At 45.3% G+C, this 16,938-nt stretch overlaps 1 protein-coding gene across 1 annotated transcript in view; it reads right to left on the bottom strand.

The window, feature by feature from the left end:
• Positions 1 to 270: 270 nt before the first annotated feature.
• plpbp (pyridoxal phosphate binding protein) overlaps positions 271 to 16,938 on the bottom strand; it is a 22,237-nt gene continuing 5,569 nt past the window's right edge. The window contains exons 3-9 of the mRNA XM_080216896.1: positions 16,269 to 16,376; positions 12,921 to 12,956; positions 11,476 to 11,551; positions 9,944 to 10,078; positions 8,338 to 8,480; positions 4,840 to 4,938; positions 271 to 3,526 (exon numbers count right to left, since the gene is read on the bottom strand). Of these exons, the coding sequence (XP_080073022.1) occupies positions 3,380 to 3,526; positions 4,840 to 4,938; positions 8,338 to 8,480; positions 9,944 to 10,078; positions 11,476 to 11,551; positions 12,921 to 12,956; positions 16,269 to 16,376 (744 nt within the window). The 3' untranslated portion in view covers positions 271 to 3,379. The remainder of the gene's footprint in view (positions 3,527 to 4,839; positions 4,939 to 8,337; positions 8,481 to 9,943; positions 10,079 to 11,475; positions 11,552 to 12,920; positions 12,957 to 16,268; positions 16,377 to 16,938) is intronic.

The raw sequence follows: 16,938 nt of genomic DNA, 5'->3' as shown, positions 1-16,938 counted from the left end.
GACTTTTGAATGGACTTATCTTGCATTAAGTTGCTCTTTCTCTACACCTATGACTGTAACACGACATTCTGCACGCTCTCCTTTCCTTCTCTATGAGCTGTATGTTATGTCTGTATAGTGCGTAAGAAACAACACTTTTCACTGTGTTAATACGTGTGAGAATAATAAATCAAATCAAATCATCACAGCACAGTGTCTCCGGTCTGCCTTGGTTGGCAGCCAGACTGCTTCTTACTCCACCAGAGACTCAAAATCACACCAAACGTTCAATAGTTCATTTATTCATGTGCATTGATACAAAGCATTCAAGGTAAAACGTCCCAAGGACTTTCACAAGAATCAATCAACATGAACCACAGAAGGAGATATTCAGACAGGCAACCAAAAGCATGCTCAAAGTGTAGGTTTTCAGTCGTGCTTTACAAAAATATGAGAGCCGGAGAGACTGAGGGAAGCAATGTCAGGATTTCGGGTGCAGGCAGCTGGAAGCATTACTGCCGGTAATGAAGCAAAAGAAGATGGAGGAGGAGGAGGGCCAGATGTACAGCAGTGCAGAGTTCCTGCAAGATTGTGGGGTTGGAAGGTGAGAGAGATTGGGAGGGTTGGGGCAGGTATTTGAAGACAAGAATGAGAATTTTAAAACTGAGACATTGACAGACTCTTAAGTTAATGTAGACGAACAAACACAGGGCTCGGGTGCAGGAACCAGGCTCAATGCTCATTTCAGTGTTACATTTAATATATTCTTCGATATTCACCTCCATTCAACAGCACTCAATCACATGCAGGTAAAGAAGCTTTTGACGGAGATTTGCTGGTATTTATTCCATAAGGACCTCAGTAAGTCTAAGATTGTGTGACTCACTCTACTCTCAAACTGCCACCACCAACGCTGGAGATGGAGAGCACACATACTTGGCTTTTACCTTGTTAATGAGCGTTGCTAAGTGTACTTCGATATAATCCTGGTGCTTTAATCACATCATGTCCTGCCCACAGCCCCACCTAAACAAACAAGTGCTTCCAAGAGAATTTTTATTAAAGAAATCCTTGGTAATTTTTTCCTCCCTTGGTTTAGTCTGCCTTAGTGTTCGGGACAATCCTGGATGGATGGCAACCCCAAAATTGGCCAAATTAACAGAGGGATAGATGGGAGGACGAAGGAATGACTGACAGCTAGTGTTTTCCCAGTGGGACATAGCTCCCTCTGCAGTTTACAGCAACCCAGGCTATTAAAACAAACATTTGCCACATGTAGAACTTGATTCAAGTGACAGAGCAGTATTTATCCACCAGGACACCAAACACTTTTTTTTGGTCTTTTACAGGATCTAGGCGTTGCTGGCAAGGCGAGCATTTGCTGCCCATTCCCAAAAATCATATGTCGCCCAGACCAGGCAAGGACTGTTACTTGGGGAGGCAGTGGCATACTGGTATTATTGCTGGACTAGTAATCCAGAGGCTCAGGGCAATGCTCTGGGGACCCAAGTTCAAATCCCACCGAGCAGATGGTGGGATTTGAATTCAACAAAAAATAATCTGGAATTTAAAAACTCTACTGGTGACCAAGAAGCCATTGTCAATTGTTGGAAAACCCATCTGGTTCACTCATGTCTTCAGAGAAGCAAATCTGCTGTCCGTACATGGTCTGGCCTACATGTGACTCCAGATCCACAGCAATATGGTGAGCTCATAAAACGCCCTCAGGAATGGGCAATAAATATTAACCCAGCGAAGCGACACCCACGTGCCATGAATGAATTGAAAAAAAAAGATGGCTGATTTCCTTATCTGAAGGATATTCGCGAACCAGATGAGTTTTTACAACAATTAACACTAGTCCCATGGTCACCATCACTGAAGCTAATTTTCAGTTGCAGATTATTATATTTAAATTCACTCGCTGCAGCGGTGGGATTTGAACCCAGAGTAGTAGCCTAGGCCTCTAGATTACTCATCCAGTGACATTACCAGTACACCACCATCTCCCCTGCTTTTCCAACAGACGCTTCAAACTGGCATCAGTCCTGGACCACAGATTGATAAAAACCACTCTCAGGAACTGGGTGTTATCGGCAAGGCCCATCCCCTGCTGTTCCTTACGGTAATAGTAAGCTGCCATCACAAGCTCTGCAGTCCACCTGTTACAGATACAGAAACAGTGCTGCAAGGAAGGTGGTGCCAGGATTTTAACCCAGTGACACTGAATGAGAGGCAGAAACGCTTCCACATCAGGATGGGGTGCGAGCCAGGCGGGGAACGAGAGCTGTTCAGCCCAGCTCGCTGCCAGCCCTGCCTTTCCAGCTGGTGGAAGCTCTCATTCTACTCCAACTGACATGTCAGTTTCAGGATCACTGGGACCAAGCTTTAGTTTTTAAAATAACTTTTGGGATGCAGACATTACTTGTAAAGTTAAGATTTATTCCCTCACTCTCCTTTCCCCTTCAGGAACTAAGTGACAAGACCACAAGACATCGCAGCAGAATTCAGCCACTTGGCCTATTAAGTCTGCTCCACCATTCAATCATGGCTGATATTTTTCTCATCCCCACTCTCCTGCCTTTTCCCCATAACCCCTGATCCCCTTATTAATCAAGTACTTATCTTCCTCTGTCTTAAAATGGATTGGCTTGCTGGGCCATTTCAGAGGCATTTCAAGAGCTAGTATGGGTCTGGAATCACACATAAACCTGAGTTAGACAACAGGTCTCCTTATCAAAAGGATATGAGGCAATGAGTTCTTCTTTGAAGGACAATCTCACAGATTCAGTCATTTTCATTCAGACTAGCTTTTTACTTGGGTGTTTGTTTTTGAAACTAGCTGAACTCAAACTCACAAACTTCCCGCTGGTCCTCACGTTCTCTGGCCTGAGGAAAGGAGAGATTATTTCCCCTCGGAAGGGGCCACGTTACTGAAGACACAGACTGAAGGTGATCTGGAACAGAACGCCTCAAAGGGCGCTTGAGGCAGACTTAGCGATGATGTCCAAAAGACTAAGTTAGAAAGAGAAGTGCCAGTGAGAAAGGGTGAGACAATAAGATTCATGGCTAACTTTTCCAGAGCCAGCATAGACAACAGGCCGAATGGTCTCCAACTGCGCTGAATCAATCTGTGATTTTATTAGTTCAAATTTCTGATTAGTGTTTCAGTAATATAACCACTGCAGGACCTCACCCCAGGGTGCCCAGCCGAGGAACGCAGCAATGACACAATTACACTGACATCCGACGTTGCAGAGAAAAACACCAAGGTAAATTCCTCTGGAGCTAATGATCTGGAGTTTCATGATGGAGGTTCGATGAAAAGAGAAATTCCTCAGTGACTTCTGCGAACAGGTGACTGGGACCCAGATTCTGCCTCTTCCTGTCACCCTTTGAATCAAGTTGCCTTTGCGGTCAGTCCACTCATTGCTTCCGCCAGCTCGCCCACCCCTTTTGAGTTCTCGTCCGAACTCGGTTTGCCGGGGTAGCTCCGTTCTCCAAATATGGTGCTGCCGACTCTCACGTTTGTCGCCCCCACTTCGATCTGCCGGTAAAAGAAACATTGTACAATGTCCTACGCTCGACAGGCTGAGTATTGGGCTGGCCAGTGACCAGTCACCATCCAACTACTATGATCACTCCCCTCCCCCAACTTCCCCATCCTTTTAAATTCCTCCATTCCCTTCCCACAGCCAGTGGTCTCCACACAGACCCCTGCAAGCAACAATCAAAAGAGCTGCAACGTTTCCCTCAGCTCAATCTGCCCTATTACAGTCCAGGCAGGTATTAAAGAACACACAGAGACCTCTACCTTTAAAAGGAAAATCCAAAGTGTCAGGGTATTTGAATCAGCATTGTACAGCACAGGAGAAGATAGCTCAGCATAGAACCACCCAATTCACTTGACGTTGACTGCCCTTTGCTCAGAATGCTGCAATTCCTCTCTAATTACTGTTCAAGCTGCTTCCACCACCTTTCCAGGCCATGCTCTTCCCATCACAACCACTCTCACTGTTCAACAAATCAGCTCCCTCCCAAATTACTTGCACTGGCAAAACTAAAACAGAGTTATTTAACTGGGGGTGGGGGGTATGAATAGATGGGATGGGGAACAGCAACTGGTGAAATCGCACCGTCAGACTGACAGATTCCAAGCATCCAACACGAGCAAGCCTGGCAACTTAACCAGCTTTTAAAGGAGATCAGAGGTAGGATCAGATGTGTTCTCAATATTCAAATCGGTAAAGCGAGAGATGGAACATTGAAAGTTTGTCCTGATTTAGGTTAGACACAGGGAAGTATTTTATATTGCTATTTGTGGGATCTTGCTGTGTCTTTCCTTACATTAGAATGACAACTACCTTACAGGAGTACAGCACTGAACTGGGTGTAAAGCACTCAGGGGTGTGAAAGGGAGTCTGAAAAATGCAAGTTGGCTTGTTTTAGTAGAAGCAGATCAGGATCTTGGGGGCTGGTGTGGGCAGAGGAAGGAGTCACAGTGTGGTGGCAGTGGGAACAGCAAGAGAACCCGGGTCTCACACATTTGGTCCAACTTCATCTCCCATGAGGTGATGCCTCCCCCAGTCAGCAGGCAATGCTGAAATACAGGTGGGAGGGAAGGTAACAGAATCCCAGCTTTAAAAACACCCCTCCCCCACACTCTTGAGTCCAGCAGTGACCCATGCTGGTGCTGGACACAAATTCAGGCAAGTTGAGTGCCTGCCACCCAGAGATCAGATGTCTCAACACACAGTCTGGAAAGCATTAATGCCAGCACCAAAAATATTTATTTATCTAAGGAAATGGGAGATTAGAAACCCACTGGAGGGGAACTCTGGAACAATGAGAGAGACTTACAGCGTGTTCATAGTCAGTGGACATCCCCATGCTGAGTTCCACTCTTTCCAGAGGCAGCTTTAATTGATCACACAGCTCCTTACGACGCGCCACCAGAACCTGAATCAGGAAAACAAACAAAACAGGAGTCAAGAGGTTGGACCGAAAGCTCACAACAGGAACAGCAAACTACCCCCCTCACCCCCCAAAGTAGACAAGCAAGTAACACTGCCCCCCCCCCGCCGACCCCACCGAGACAGGCAAGCAAGTTCACACACTTCCCCACACTGAGGCAGACAAGCAAGTTACCCCACCCTCCCGAAGCAGACAAGCAAGTAACCACACCCCCCCTCAACCCCACTGAGACAGACAAGTAACCCCCTCCTCCCCTGAGGCACACAAACAAGTAACACCCTCCCTGCCCCCAAGACAGAGAAGTAACCCACCCCGAGACGGACAAGCAAGTAACACCCCTCCCACTGAGGTAGACAAGCAAATAACCCTCCTCCCCCAAGACAGACAAACAAGTCACACGTTCCACGCCTGAGTCAGACAAGTAAACCCCCCCGCCATCATGAGGCAGACAAGCAAGTAACCCCCCCCACCTCCGAGACAGACAAACAAGTAACTCCCCTGTGACAGACAAGTTACTGCCACCCCTCCTGAGGCAGGAAAGCAAGTAACCAACACCCCCCGCCCCACTCAGACAGACAAACAAGTAACTCCCCCTCCCCTGAGGCATTCAAATAAGTAAACTGCCCCCACCACTGCTCCCGAGACAGACAAGCAAATAATATCCCCCCACAACAAAGAAGCAACCCCCCCTTCCCCTGAGGCAGAAAAGCAAGCAACTCCCCTTCCCCCACTATTTCTCTCCAACATCAGGTTAAATTAGGGAACAGATACAAAGCATGTATTGGGCAGGAACAGTACGGGTTGTAAAGAAGTAGGATGCTGTGCAAGTGCCATTGTATAGATCAGGGCAATGTAGGAAAGGATGGGGAAATATTGGACAAAAGTGCTACAGAAGAGACAATTGAACATGGAAAGCTAGAAAGGTAAGACAAATAGGAGGAGGTTAGTATTCACCCTGAAGTGTTTGATTTTCACTATGTTGATTTGTCCCATTCATATACAAAGCCCTGACGCTCGCTGACCTTCACTGGCTTCTGCTCAACTTGCCAGTTTTCCAAATCCTCATCCCTGTTTTTCCAATTCCTCCAAATCCAGAACATTCCACTCCCCACCCTGCCCCAAAGCTGCCATCTTGAGCAGCGCCAACACTGGCAGCCATGCCCCCAGCTCACTACCTGTTTCTCTCTGAGCCAACACTTGGTCACCTGTGCTGATACCTCCCTACGTGACTGCATCTGAATGTTCACTGATGGAGCTCTTCATGAGACTGTGGGATGTTTTGCAACTTCATGGGCACAGAAGGTGTTGTCAAAGGGGAGGGAGTCATTCAGCCCCTCAAGCTTGTTCCACCATTCAGCTGGATCACGGCGGATCTCCAGCTCCACTTACAGCTGGCTTTGTTTCACATTAATAGCTGCTCAACAAAAACGTGACTCTTGATAAGAAACAATAACGAGATCAGTACTTTGCTAATCAGCCACAAGACTGCAATGACAATCTAACTGCAGTACAAAACAACGAGTCTACCAATGAGAAAACAAATCTCAACTGCACTGAGTTTTTGGGATCACAACACTGTTTATTTCTTTTTATCTTTACAAATCACTAATATAACTGGCTGCACATTGTGAGTAACAAACTCATTCAAACTGCATGCAAAGGTTAATGGGTGTTTCTGGGTTGTTACATGAAGACCAGTGAGGACTTGGGCACCAAAACCTCACTGTGACAACCCCACAAGATCTCACCGTACTGTCGCCTGGTGAAGGAGCAGTAGAAAGAACTGAAATCCAAGCACAGACACTAAAGTTTGGGCTAATACAGAGTCACCCGGTGCAATAACATTGCCATTCATCTGCTAGGACACCCAGAACCCTCAATCTCAGAGCTCTGCAATCTCTCACTATTTAGGTACTGAGTTTATTTTTTATGCTTTGCGTCAAAATGGACAGTTTCACATTTGCCCACATCATATTCCATTTGCCAGATCTTTGTCCACTTGCTTAACCCGAGAGTGCATACCTTTAAGGTGAGAGGGGAGGTTCTGGGAGTGGCCTAGTACTTCGTGTCGTTGTGTGTGCTTAATCCTGGACCAGCAGACGGGCGCCACAACAGCTCAGTGACTATCACTGCTAGCTGTGCAGATACATGGATTTGGGCCTGTGTCTGTGGGAGTTTGCGCATTCTCCCTGTGGTTGCGTGGGTTTCCTCCGGGCGCTCTTAGGCTGATTGGTGTATCAAATTGACACTATTCTCCCCTGAATCTGGCCACATTAGGGGTTCCACTCACATACACACAGGGCGGGATAGGAGTGGGAAGATGCGGCGGCGCAGGCTCGTTGGGCCGAAGGGCCTGTTTCCCGTGCTGGGTTGTTCTTTGTATACAAAAGAGTTCAGAAGGGCAATTTTTTCACACTGAGGGTGGTTAGTGTCTGGAACAAGCTAATAGAGGCGGGTACAATTTTGTCTTTTAAAAAGCATTTAGGCAGTTACCTGAGTAAGATGGGTATGGAGGGATATGGGCCAAATGCAGACAACTGTGATTAGCTTTGGGGTTTTAAAAAAAGGGCGGCATGGACATGTTGGGCCAAAGGGCCTATTTCCATGCTGTAAATCTCTACGACTATCTATAATCCTTTGTAGCCTCCTTGTGTCCTCTTCACAATTTACTAAATATCTGTGAGTTGTCAACAAATTCTGCAACTTTGGTCCCTTCATCCAGGTCATTGATATAAATTGTAGAGAGTTGAGAGCTCAGTACTAATCCTTGCATATCATCGCCACATCCTGCCAGCCAGAAAATGACCCTTTTATACCTACTCTGTTTCCTGGTCGCTATCCAATCTTCAATCCATGCCAACATGCTACCCCTACACCACCAGCTTTTATTTCCCACAGTAACCTTTGATATGGCACCTTATCAAATGCTTTCTGGGAATCTCAGTACAGTCCATCCACTGGTTCCCCTTTATCCACAGCACACATGACTCCCTTCAAAGCACTCCACTAAATGGGTAAAACACCTGGATTTCCCTTTCACAAAACCATGTTGACTCTGCCTGATTGCACTGAATTTATACAACTGCCCAACAATAACGAATTTAAGAATAGCTTTGAATGTTTTCCTTGACAGATGCTCGGCTAACCAGTCTGTCATTTCCAGCTTCCTGTCTCCTATCCTTTTTGAATTGAGTTATGTTAGCTATTTTCCAATCTGGTGGAACATTTTCCAAATCTAGGGAATTTTGGAAAATTAAAGCTAACAAATTAGTCATCTCCCTCACCACTTCTTGAAAGATACAAGAATGAAATCCATCCGGACCCAGGAATTTTAGCCTGAGGCCGTACAGGCGTGATGTAAATCCAAGTCTGTGTTTTCTTTACCTGGAAGTCAGGATTGGGACCTTGACTCAGGTCGTAGCCATATTTTCCAATGGTCATCAGCCCAACAAACTCCAGATTGGGGCAGTTGGTGAGGATGTGCCTGACTGTTTCCACCGTCTCCTCCACAGACAACCCGTGCTTACCTGAGAAAACAAAACATATATCATCAATAGCAGGGCAGTCCCTCTACCTGTTCAACTGAAGCTCAAAGTACAGAGTCATAAATTGCAGCACTGCCTGTATCATAACCTGTTCTCTGTCACCCCTAAGCTCAATAAACCTCCACTACCAAGGCCAATGTTCAAACTCTCACTCGCATTTTCCAATTCCTCCATTGCCTCACCCGTCAGTGAGTGGAAAGTCCTCCAGCACCATATTGACTGATATGGAGGGCATTAGCTTTACTCTTCCACACTGAGAAAAAGCTTCCGACTGTCCACTTTGTCCATGCCTCTCATAATCTTGTAGACTTGGATCAGGTCGCCCCCCAACCTCCGTCATTCCAGTGAGAACAAACCAAGTTTCTCCAACCTCTCCTCATAGCTGACAACAAGCAACATACTGGTAAATCTTTTCTGTACCCTCTCCAAAGCCTCAACATCTTTTTGACCAGAATTGAACACTATATTCCAAGTGCAGCCGAACTAAGGTTCGATAAAGCTACAACATGATTTGCCGATTTTTAAACTCGATGCTCCGGCCATTGAAGGCAAACATGCCGCATGCCTTCTTGACTACCTTTTCCATCTGTGTTGCCACTTTCACTGACCTGTATACCTGTGCATCCACATCACTTCGCCTATCGATATTCTGCCATTTATTGTATATTTCCTATTTGTATTAGACCTTCCAAAATGCATTACCTCACATTAAACTCCATCTGCCATCTCTCCATCCAAGTCTCCAACAGATCTGTATCCTGCCATATTCACTGATGGTCCTCATCGCTATCCGCAAATCCACCAACCTCTGTGTCATCCACAAACTTACTAATCAATCCAGTTACATTTTCCTCCCAATCATTTATATATATTACCAACAGCAGAGATCCCATTACTGATCCCTGAGGAATGCCCTTTCTCAGATGTCACCTTTCCCAATGAGATATGAAAACGAGATCACTTCTCTTTACCTGAGGCACTATTGCAAAAACAGATGAGCCGTATTTCTCCCTCAACCAGCACCACAGAAAAACATTACCACTCTGCTACTGATGGCATTTTCACGTGCACGTGGCAGCTACCTTGGTCCCAACATCACAAGACTGCTGAAATGGGGCTGAATTGATGCTAAATGCTGATGTCTTGAGGACATGAAGGGTGCAATTGAAACACAAATTCTTTGTTTGCTTCAAGAACTGTAGTTTCCATACCAATTCTCCTGAAATTAAATATTCAGAGTGCCCTACATAAAACCCAGCATCACTTCACAAGCAATAAGTTTTAGGTAGCAGAGAAAAAAAAACACAACTTTTCCTCTCTCTCTTTCCCAGGAGAATGGAAACCTGGTCACCGATTGTGAAGCTGCACTTACTCCCTTCCTCACTGTCCGCAGGGAGAATGTTATAACTGTGGGCAATAGTGGCTAACCTTGAACATGCACTTACTTTCCTCCTCACTGGTGTTGACTTGTACCATGACTTTGAGTTTCTGTGGAGTTTGCTTCCTCTGCCAAGACAGGTTGACTTTATCAGCCAGTTTTACGGAGTCGATGGTCTCAATCATGAACAGATTGGGGGCAGCTGTCACGGCAGACAGAAAATGAAGAAAATGAGAAAAACACAGGTCAATACATTGATTTTGGACAGGGAGATTTTCAGTGGCAGCGAGAGCCTTGTGTGTGATGACAGCTTCACAATTACTAACAAACTGCTTGCATATATTAAACTGCACTGCACACTATTGTCATGGAGAAGCAGGTCTGTGTTCGCTGCAGGTAACACGACTAATCTGAAATCAAGTTACATTTTGGTTCCGTGACCAAGATCTTTCATCTTGCTCTGAAGGCTCACATGGACTCGAAACATTAACAGATTGTCTCCCCACACAGACCCGCTGAGTCTTTCCAGCGTTTTCTGTTTTCATTTTATCTCTTATCTATTGCAGTGTCACTCTGAAAGTAAGCGTGCAGGTATAGCAGGTCGTAAAGAAGGCAAATGGTATGCTGGCCTTCATAGTGAGAGGATTTGAGTATAGGGATAGGGATGCTTTGCTGCAATTGTATGGGGCATTGATGAGGCCACACCGAGAGCATTGCGTGCAGTTTTGGTGTCCTTATCTGAGGAAGGTTATCCTTGCTTTAGAGAGAGTATAGCAAAAGTTTACCAGGCTGATTCCAGGAATGGCAAGTCTGTCATACGAGGAGAGACTAAGTCGGTTAGGATTATATGCATGAAAGCTTAGAAGAGCGAGAGGAGATTTCTAGAAACGTATAAAATTCTAACAGGGTTAGACAGGGTAGATGCAGAAACAATGTTGCCAATGGTGGGAGAGTTCAAAACTAGGGGGGGGTCACAGTTTGAGGTAAGATGTGAACCTTGTAGGATTGAGGTGAGGAGAATTTCTTCACCCAGAGGGTGGTGAATGTGTGAAATTCACCACCATAGAATGTAGTTGAGGCCAAAATGTTGTGTGATTTAAGAAGAAATTAAATATAGCTCTTGAGGCTGAAGGCATCCAGGAATATGGCTGTGAAAGGGGGGGGATCAGGATATTGAATTTAATGATCAGCCATGATCGTAATGAATGGTGGAGCAGGCGAAGGGCTGAATGACCTCCTCCTGCTTCTAGTTTACACGTTTATTGGCTGCAAGTCAAAAGGTCCTAATCTACACAGACTCGAATGTACAATCCAGTGCAGGGCTGAGGGAGTGTTGCACTCACAAGAGATGCTGTATTCAAGAGATGTTAAACTGCAGCACATCTGCCCTCTCAGGCGTAAAAGATTTTACATTCACTGTTTGAAAGCAGAGGGGGAAGTTTATCTTTAGGGCTCCAGCCAATCCTAATCCCTCAATTCAGAGCACTAAACATCCTTATCCAGCCACCAGAGCGCTGTTTGTGGGAGCTTGCTATGTCTAAATGAGCTGTTGCATTTCCCTAGTGAGTGACGCTTTGTGAAACACTGCTGCAGTATTACCCATCAACTTGTTGACATTGTTCTTTTGCAAGTGCCCAATAAAATGCCACTTGATGTCAGGACAAGTGGAGAGAATCTGTAACCAGAAAGAGACAGAGGGATTTAGATAAACTGACCAAGGCAGGGGCTTTGTACAATCAGCACACATCAAATATTCCTGCTGCACTACCCAGGACACTAAGGGAAGTAGGAGAACATGAAAACCCTCCTGCTCATCTGCAAACTCCACAACATCCTCATCAACATTGCCTCCATTGTTGCTGGATGAAAACCCTGCAATTCCCGAACAGACACTGAGAGCATCTTCAGCACACACACTGCAGTGGATCAGTAAGTCAGGGTCCCAGCTTGCGAACAGCAACAAGGGATGATGTACAATGGCTTTGCGATGCCCTTGGGCCAAGAAATTATTTTCTGAACCATAAATTTTGAGCAGAGTTGAGATGTATGCCTGGATCGGGAGATAGCTTGCAATGTTGATCGGGGTGCAATGTTGAATGGGGCGGGATCCGGTATGTGTGCAGGGATCCGGCTCAGGTTTCGCTCAGAAAGCAGGATAATCACTCATTTCAGCCTCGCAAGCGTTTATTTTAAGTAGAGCTAATGGACTTTTGTTTACTTCAGTTCTCCTGGGATTTCAGATTAAAGTGATTGACAGGGTCACGTGAGAAAAAGGTTTTGCAAAAATGTTAGTTTTGCAGCCCAGGCGTGTTTAAAGTTCGAAGGGTTTAGCCGACTTCTGAAATGTTCTCTCTCTGAAAACTTGAAGACTGTCTACACTCATTCTGCAAGTCTATTTGTGTTTGCAAGCTGTATTTAAAGTGGCATTGTCAGTCTGTAAGAGGAATATTGCTTATTTGGAACTGAAATAGTGATAAGTTAGAAATTGAAGTTGTTTACTTTCAGTTTTAAATAGTGTTAAACTGTTAAATTGCTTCATTTGTTAGAGTTATAATCAAACTGTTTTTAAATGAAATTTATTTCATTGTAAAAGATCAATACTTCGTCAGGAATCTTTCTTGGAAGGAAGTATCCTTTCCTCACATTGATGCCAAAATTGGAAAATTGTTGGAGTCTAGTCTGGCATCCTAATGGAATCTAGGATTTAGCCTGGAATCCTAATGAGAGCTTGCCAATTTCAATCACCCTGTTGTTGCTGGGTTGGAATTACTTTTCCCATCACAGCTTCCCTGTGGGGAAACATTCCCTCCCCCCGACCATACATCACAGGGCAGCTGTAAAAGCAGGAAGATCATTGTTCATAGGTCTGCTCTGTCAAAGCAATTGCTCAAAGACTGGGAAAACTCTACCTGAAGGGAAAACCAGGGTTTGGGGCAGGTGGGATTGGGGAACAAAAGGGGAAATGTGTTAATCAACTGGTTGCTAGGAAGAAACAAACAGGTAGACCAATGCCTGGAAAGTGACTAAGAACAAATTGCCTGTACCTGGCTGTCAGAGGCTTTCTCGACCAGTTCTTGCACCTGTGAACAGAAACAGCAGGTTTGAGATCAATATGTCAGAGGCTCAACAGGAACTAGGACAAAGCAGTTGACGCGTTTGCCCATCCAGTGCCACCTGAAACATCCACTCCCTCCTCCACCTCGAAGGCCATGGGCAGCAGGTGCTTGGGAACAACTCCAAGTTTTCTCCAAGTCACACACCATCTTAACTCGGGAGTCAGAATTAATTGGACAGACAGCAGATCCCCAACAGGCAGAACGCATAAACTATATGAGAAAGGAGCAGAATTTGGCTACTCGGCCCATCGAATCTGCTCCGCCATTCAATCACGGCTGATATTTTTCTCATCCCCATTCTCCTGCCTTTTTCCCATCACCCCTGATCCCCGTATAGAATCATAGAGGTTTACAGCATTGAAACAGTCCCTTCCGCCCAACTTGTCCATGCTGCCCCCTTTTTTAAAACCTAATCCCTAAGCTAATCCCAGTTGCCCGCATTTCACCATATTCTTCTGTACCCATTGTACCCATGTAACTATCTAAGTGCTTTATAAAAAGGCAAAATCATATCTGTCTCTACTACTACCTCTGACAGCTTGTTCCAGACACTCACCATCCTCTGTGAAAACACTGCCCTTCTGGACACTTTTGTGTCTCTCTTCTCTCACCTTAAACCTATGCCCTCTAGATTTAGACTCCTCTACTTTGGGAAAATATGCCCCTCGTTATTTTGTACACCTCTATAAGATCATCCCTCAGCCTCCTACGCTGCAGAGAAAAAAGTCTCAGTCCATCCAGCCTTTCCTTGTAACTGAATCCATCAAGGCCCGGTAGCATCAATTTTTTTCTGCACTCTTTTGAGTTTAATGATATCCTTTCTAAAATAGGGTGACCAGAATTACACACAGTATTCCAAGTGTGGCCTTACCAATATATTGTACAACTTCAACAAGATGTCCCAACTTCTGTATTCAATGTTCTGACCGATGAAACCAAGCATGCTGAATGCCATCTTCACCACTCTGTCAACCTGTGACTCCACTTTCAAGGAGCTGTGAATACATACCTCGAGATCTCTTTGTTCTGTAACTCTCCCCAACACCCTACCATTAACTGACTAAGTCCTGCCCTGGTTCAATCTACCAAAATGCATCACCTCACATTTGTCAAAATTAAACTCCCATCTGCCACTCGTCAAAATTGATCAAGATCCCATTGCAGTTAAAGGTAACTTTTTTTACTGTCCACTCTGCCACCAATCTTGTGTCATCTGCTCACTTACTAACCATGTCCCCTATATTCTCATCTAAATCATTAATATAAATGACAAATAACAGTGGACTCGGCACTGATGCACACCACTGGTCACAGCTTGAAAAACAATCCTCCACAACCACCCTCTGGCTTCTGTCAAGAAGCCAACTTTGTAGATACCTCACCCTGGATCCCATGGGGTTTAACCTTATGCAACGACCTACCATGCGGTACTTCGTCAAAGCCTTGCTAAAGTGTACGTAGACAACATCAACTGCGCTGCCCTCATCTCTCTTCTTGGTTACTCCTTCAAAAATTTGTGACACATGATTTTCGACTCACAAAGTCATGCTGATTGGCAATCAGTCAGCATTCTTATTAACCAAGAATCTATCTTCTCTGTCTTAAAGACATTCAATGACCTGGCCTCCATAGCCTTCTGTGGCAAAGAGTTCCACAGATTCACCTCTCTCTCGCTTCAGAAATTCCTCCTCATCTTTGTTTTAGCCTCAAGTTTTGCCCTCTGGTTGTAGTTTTCCCTTCTAGTGGAAACATCCTCTCCACTTCCACTCTCTCCAGGCCTCACAGTATCCTTTAAGTTTCAACAAGACACCCCCCCAATCCTTCTAAACTCCAACAAGTACAGACCCACATTCCTCAACCATCGCCTCTTCATTCAAGGGATCATTCTTCTGAGCCTACTCTAGACCCTTTCCAAGACCAGCATATCCTTCCTTAGATATGGGGCCCAAAACTGCTCACAGTACTCCAAATGGGGTCTGACCAGAGCCCTATACAGCCTCAGAAGTACATCCCTGCTCTTGGATTCTAGCCCTCTTGACATGAATAATAACATTGCATTTGCCTCTCTAACTGCCCACGGAACCTGCACGTTAACCTTAACAGAATCTTGAACAATGACTCCCAAGTCCTTTTATGTTTCTGATTTCCTCAGCATTTTCCCATTTGGAAAATAGTCTATGCCTCAATTCCTCCTTCCAAAGTATATAACCTCACATTTTTCCACATTGTATTCCATCTGCCACTTCTTTGCCCATTCTCCTCGCCTGTCCAAGTCCTTCTGCAGCCCCCCTGCTTCCTCAATACTGCCTGTCCCTCTACATATCTTTGTATTATCTTCAAACTTAGCAACAGTGCCTTCAGTTCCTTCCTCCAAATCGTTACCATATATCGTGAAAAGTAGTTGTCCCAGCACTGAACCTGGAGGCACACCACTCGTCACCAGCTGCCATCCTGAAAAAGACCCCTTTATCCCCACTCTCTGCCTTCTGGCAGCCAGCCAATCCTCCATCCATGCCAGGATCTTACTCCTAACACCATGGGCACTTAACTTATTTAACAGCCTCCTATGTGGCACCTTGTCAAAGGCTTCTGGAAATCTAAATAAATTATGCCAATCAAAGCAAAATACTGCGGATTCTGGAAAAACAATTTGTGTCTTGAAACGTTTTGTTATTTAAACTTTCTTGGGCTTCACTATCTGGTTTGTTAACTTTTGTTTTGTTCATCTTATCTTGAGTTTTTCCTGCTCCTTTTCACTGCCTTAAAAATTCTTTGATCCTATCTTTTATCAGTTCTGAATAAGGTCACTGACCTGAAACGTTAACTGTGTTTTTCTCCACAGATGCTGCCTGAGTTTTTCCAGCAATTTCTGTTATTGTAGGCATAAGTCCCAGAAAGGGAGCCACTTTGCCAAAAGATCTACAGCAATTTAAAAAGCCCATCATCACTTTCTCATGGGGTTGTTGATGCTATAAACAGTTGCTATTTTACAAATGAATCCATCAAACAAAAACACTGAGGCTACTTCCAAGTGCACTGGATTAAGTGACAGACCATTGGCTCACCTTGTACACCTGGAGAATGGTGAAGGGTGGTTGCTGAGATATGAGAAGCAGGTGCCCTTCAGCACTGTCCACCCCTTTGCAGTTTTGCAAGATGCAAATTGGACCAGCATTTAAGTAGCACCTTTCACAATTGTACAATATCCCAAGGCCACAATTTGCCTTGCCCCTTTCTTGGGGGAGGGTTACTGAAGCTAAGGAGGCAAATACTCACATAATTTTCCCCAAAGTGCCGCTGTCCATGGTGGTAGGCTTCTATCAACAAGGCTGGCGGCTTAGTCTTTCCAACAGCCACAAGGCGCGGGGCAATGTCAGGGAGAGCCTGAGGAACGGAGGAGGAGAGGGTGAAAGAACATTGGCACAAGGCATCTTCTCCCCAGCTACCAGCTTCCAACCCCTTCCAACTAAACCCTTCCCTCCACACCAGACTGATTCCTGGGATGGTGAGACTGACAGCTCAGAAGAGATTGAGTCAGTTTGGATTATGTTCACTGGGGTTTACAAGAGTGAGAGGGGATCACATAGAAACATGTAAAATTCTAACAGGGTTCATAGAATGCTAAAGTGCAGAAGGCGGCCATTCAGCCCACCGTGTCTGCACTGACCACAGTCCCACCCCAGCCCTATCCTCATAACCCCATGTATTTACCCTATCTTGCCCCCCTAACACTAAGGGGCAATTTATCATGGCCATTCCACGTAACCTGTACATCTCTGGACTATGGGAGGAAACCCACACACACATGGGGAGAACATGCAAATTCCACACAGACAGTGACCCAAGCCGGGAATCAAACCTGGGTCCTTGGCGCTGTGAGGCAGCAACACTAACCACCTTACCGCCCACGGTGGCACAGTAGTTAGAAAGTTACACGGGACAGATT

Source organism: Carcharhinus amblyrhynchos, chromosome 34, assembly GCF_965287045.1.
Source record: "Carcharhinus amblyrhynchos chromosome 34, sCarAmb.v2.hapA, whole genome shotgun sequence".
NCBI lineage: Eukaryota > Metazoa > Chordata > Chondrichthyes > Carcharhiniformes > Carcharhinidae > Carcharhinus > Carcharhinus amblyrhynchos.
This window is presented reverse-complemented; position numbering and strand designations above follow the sequence as displayed.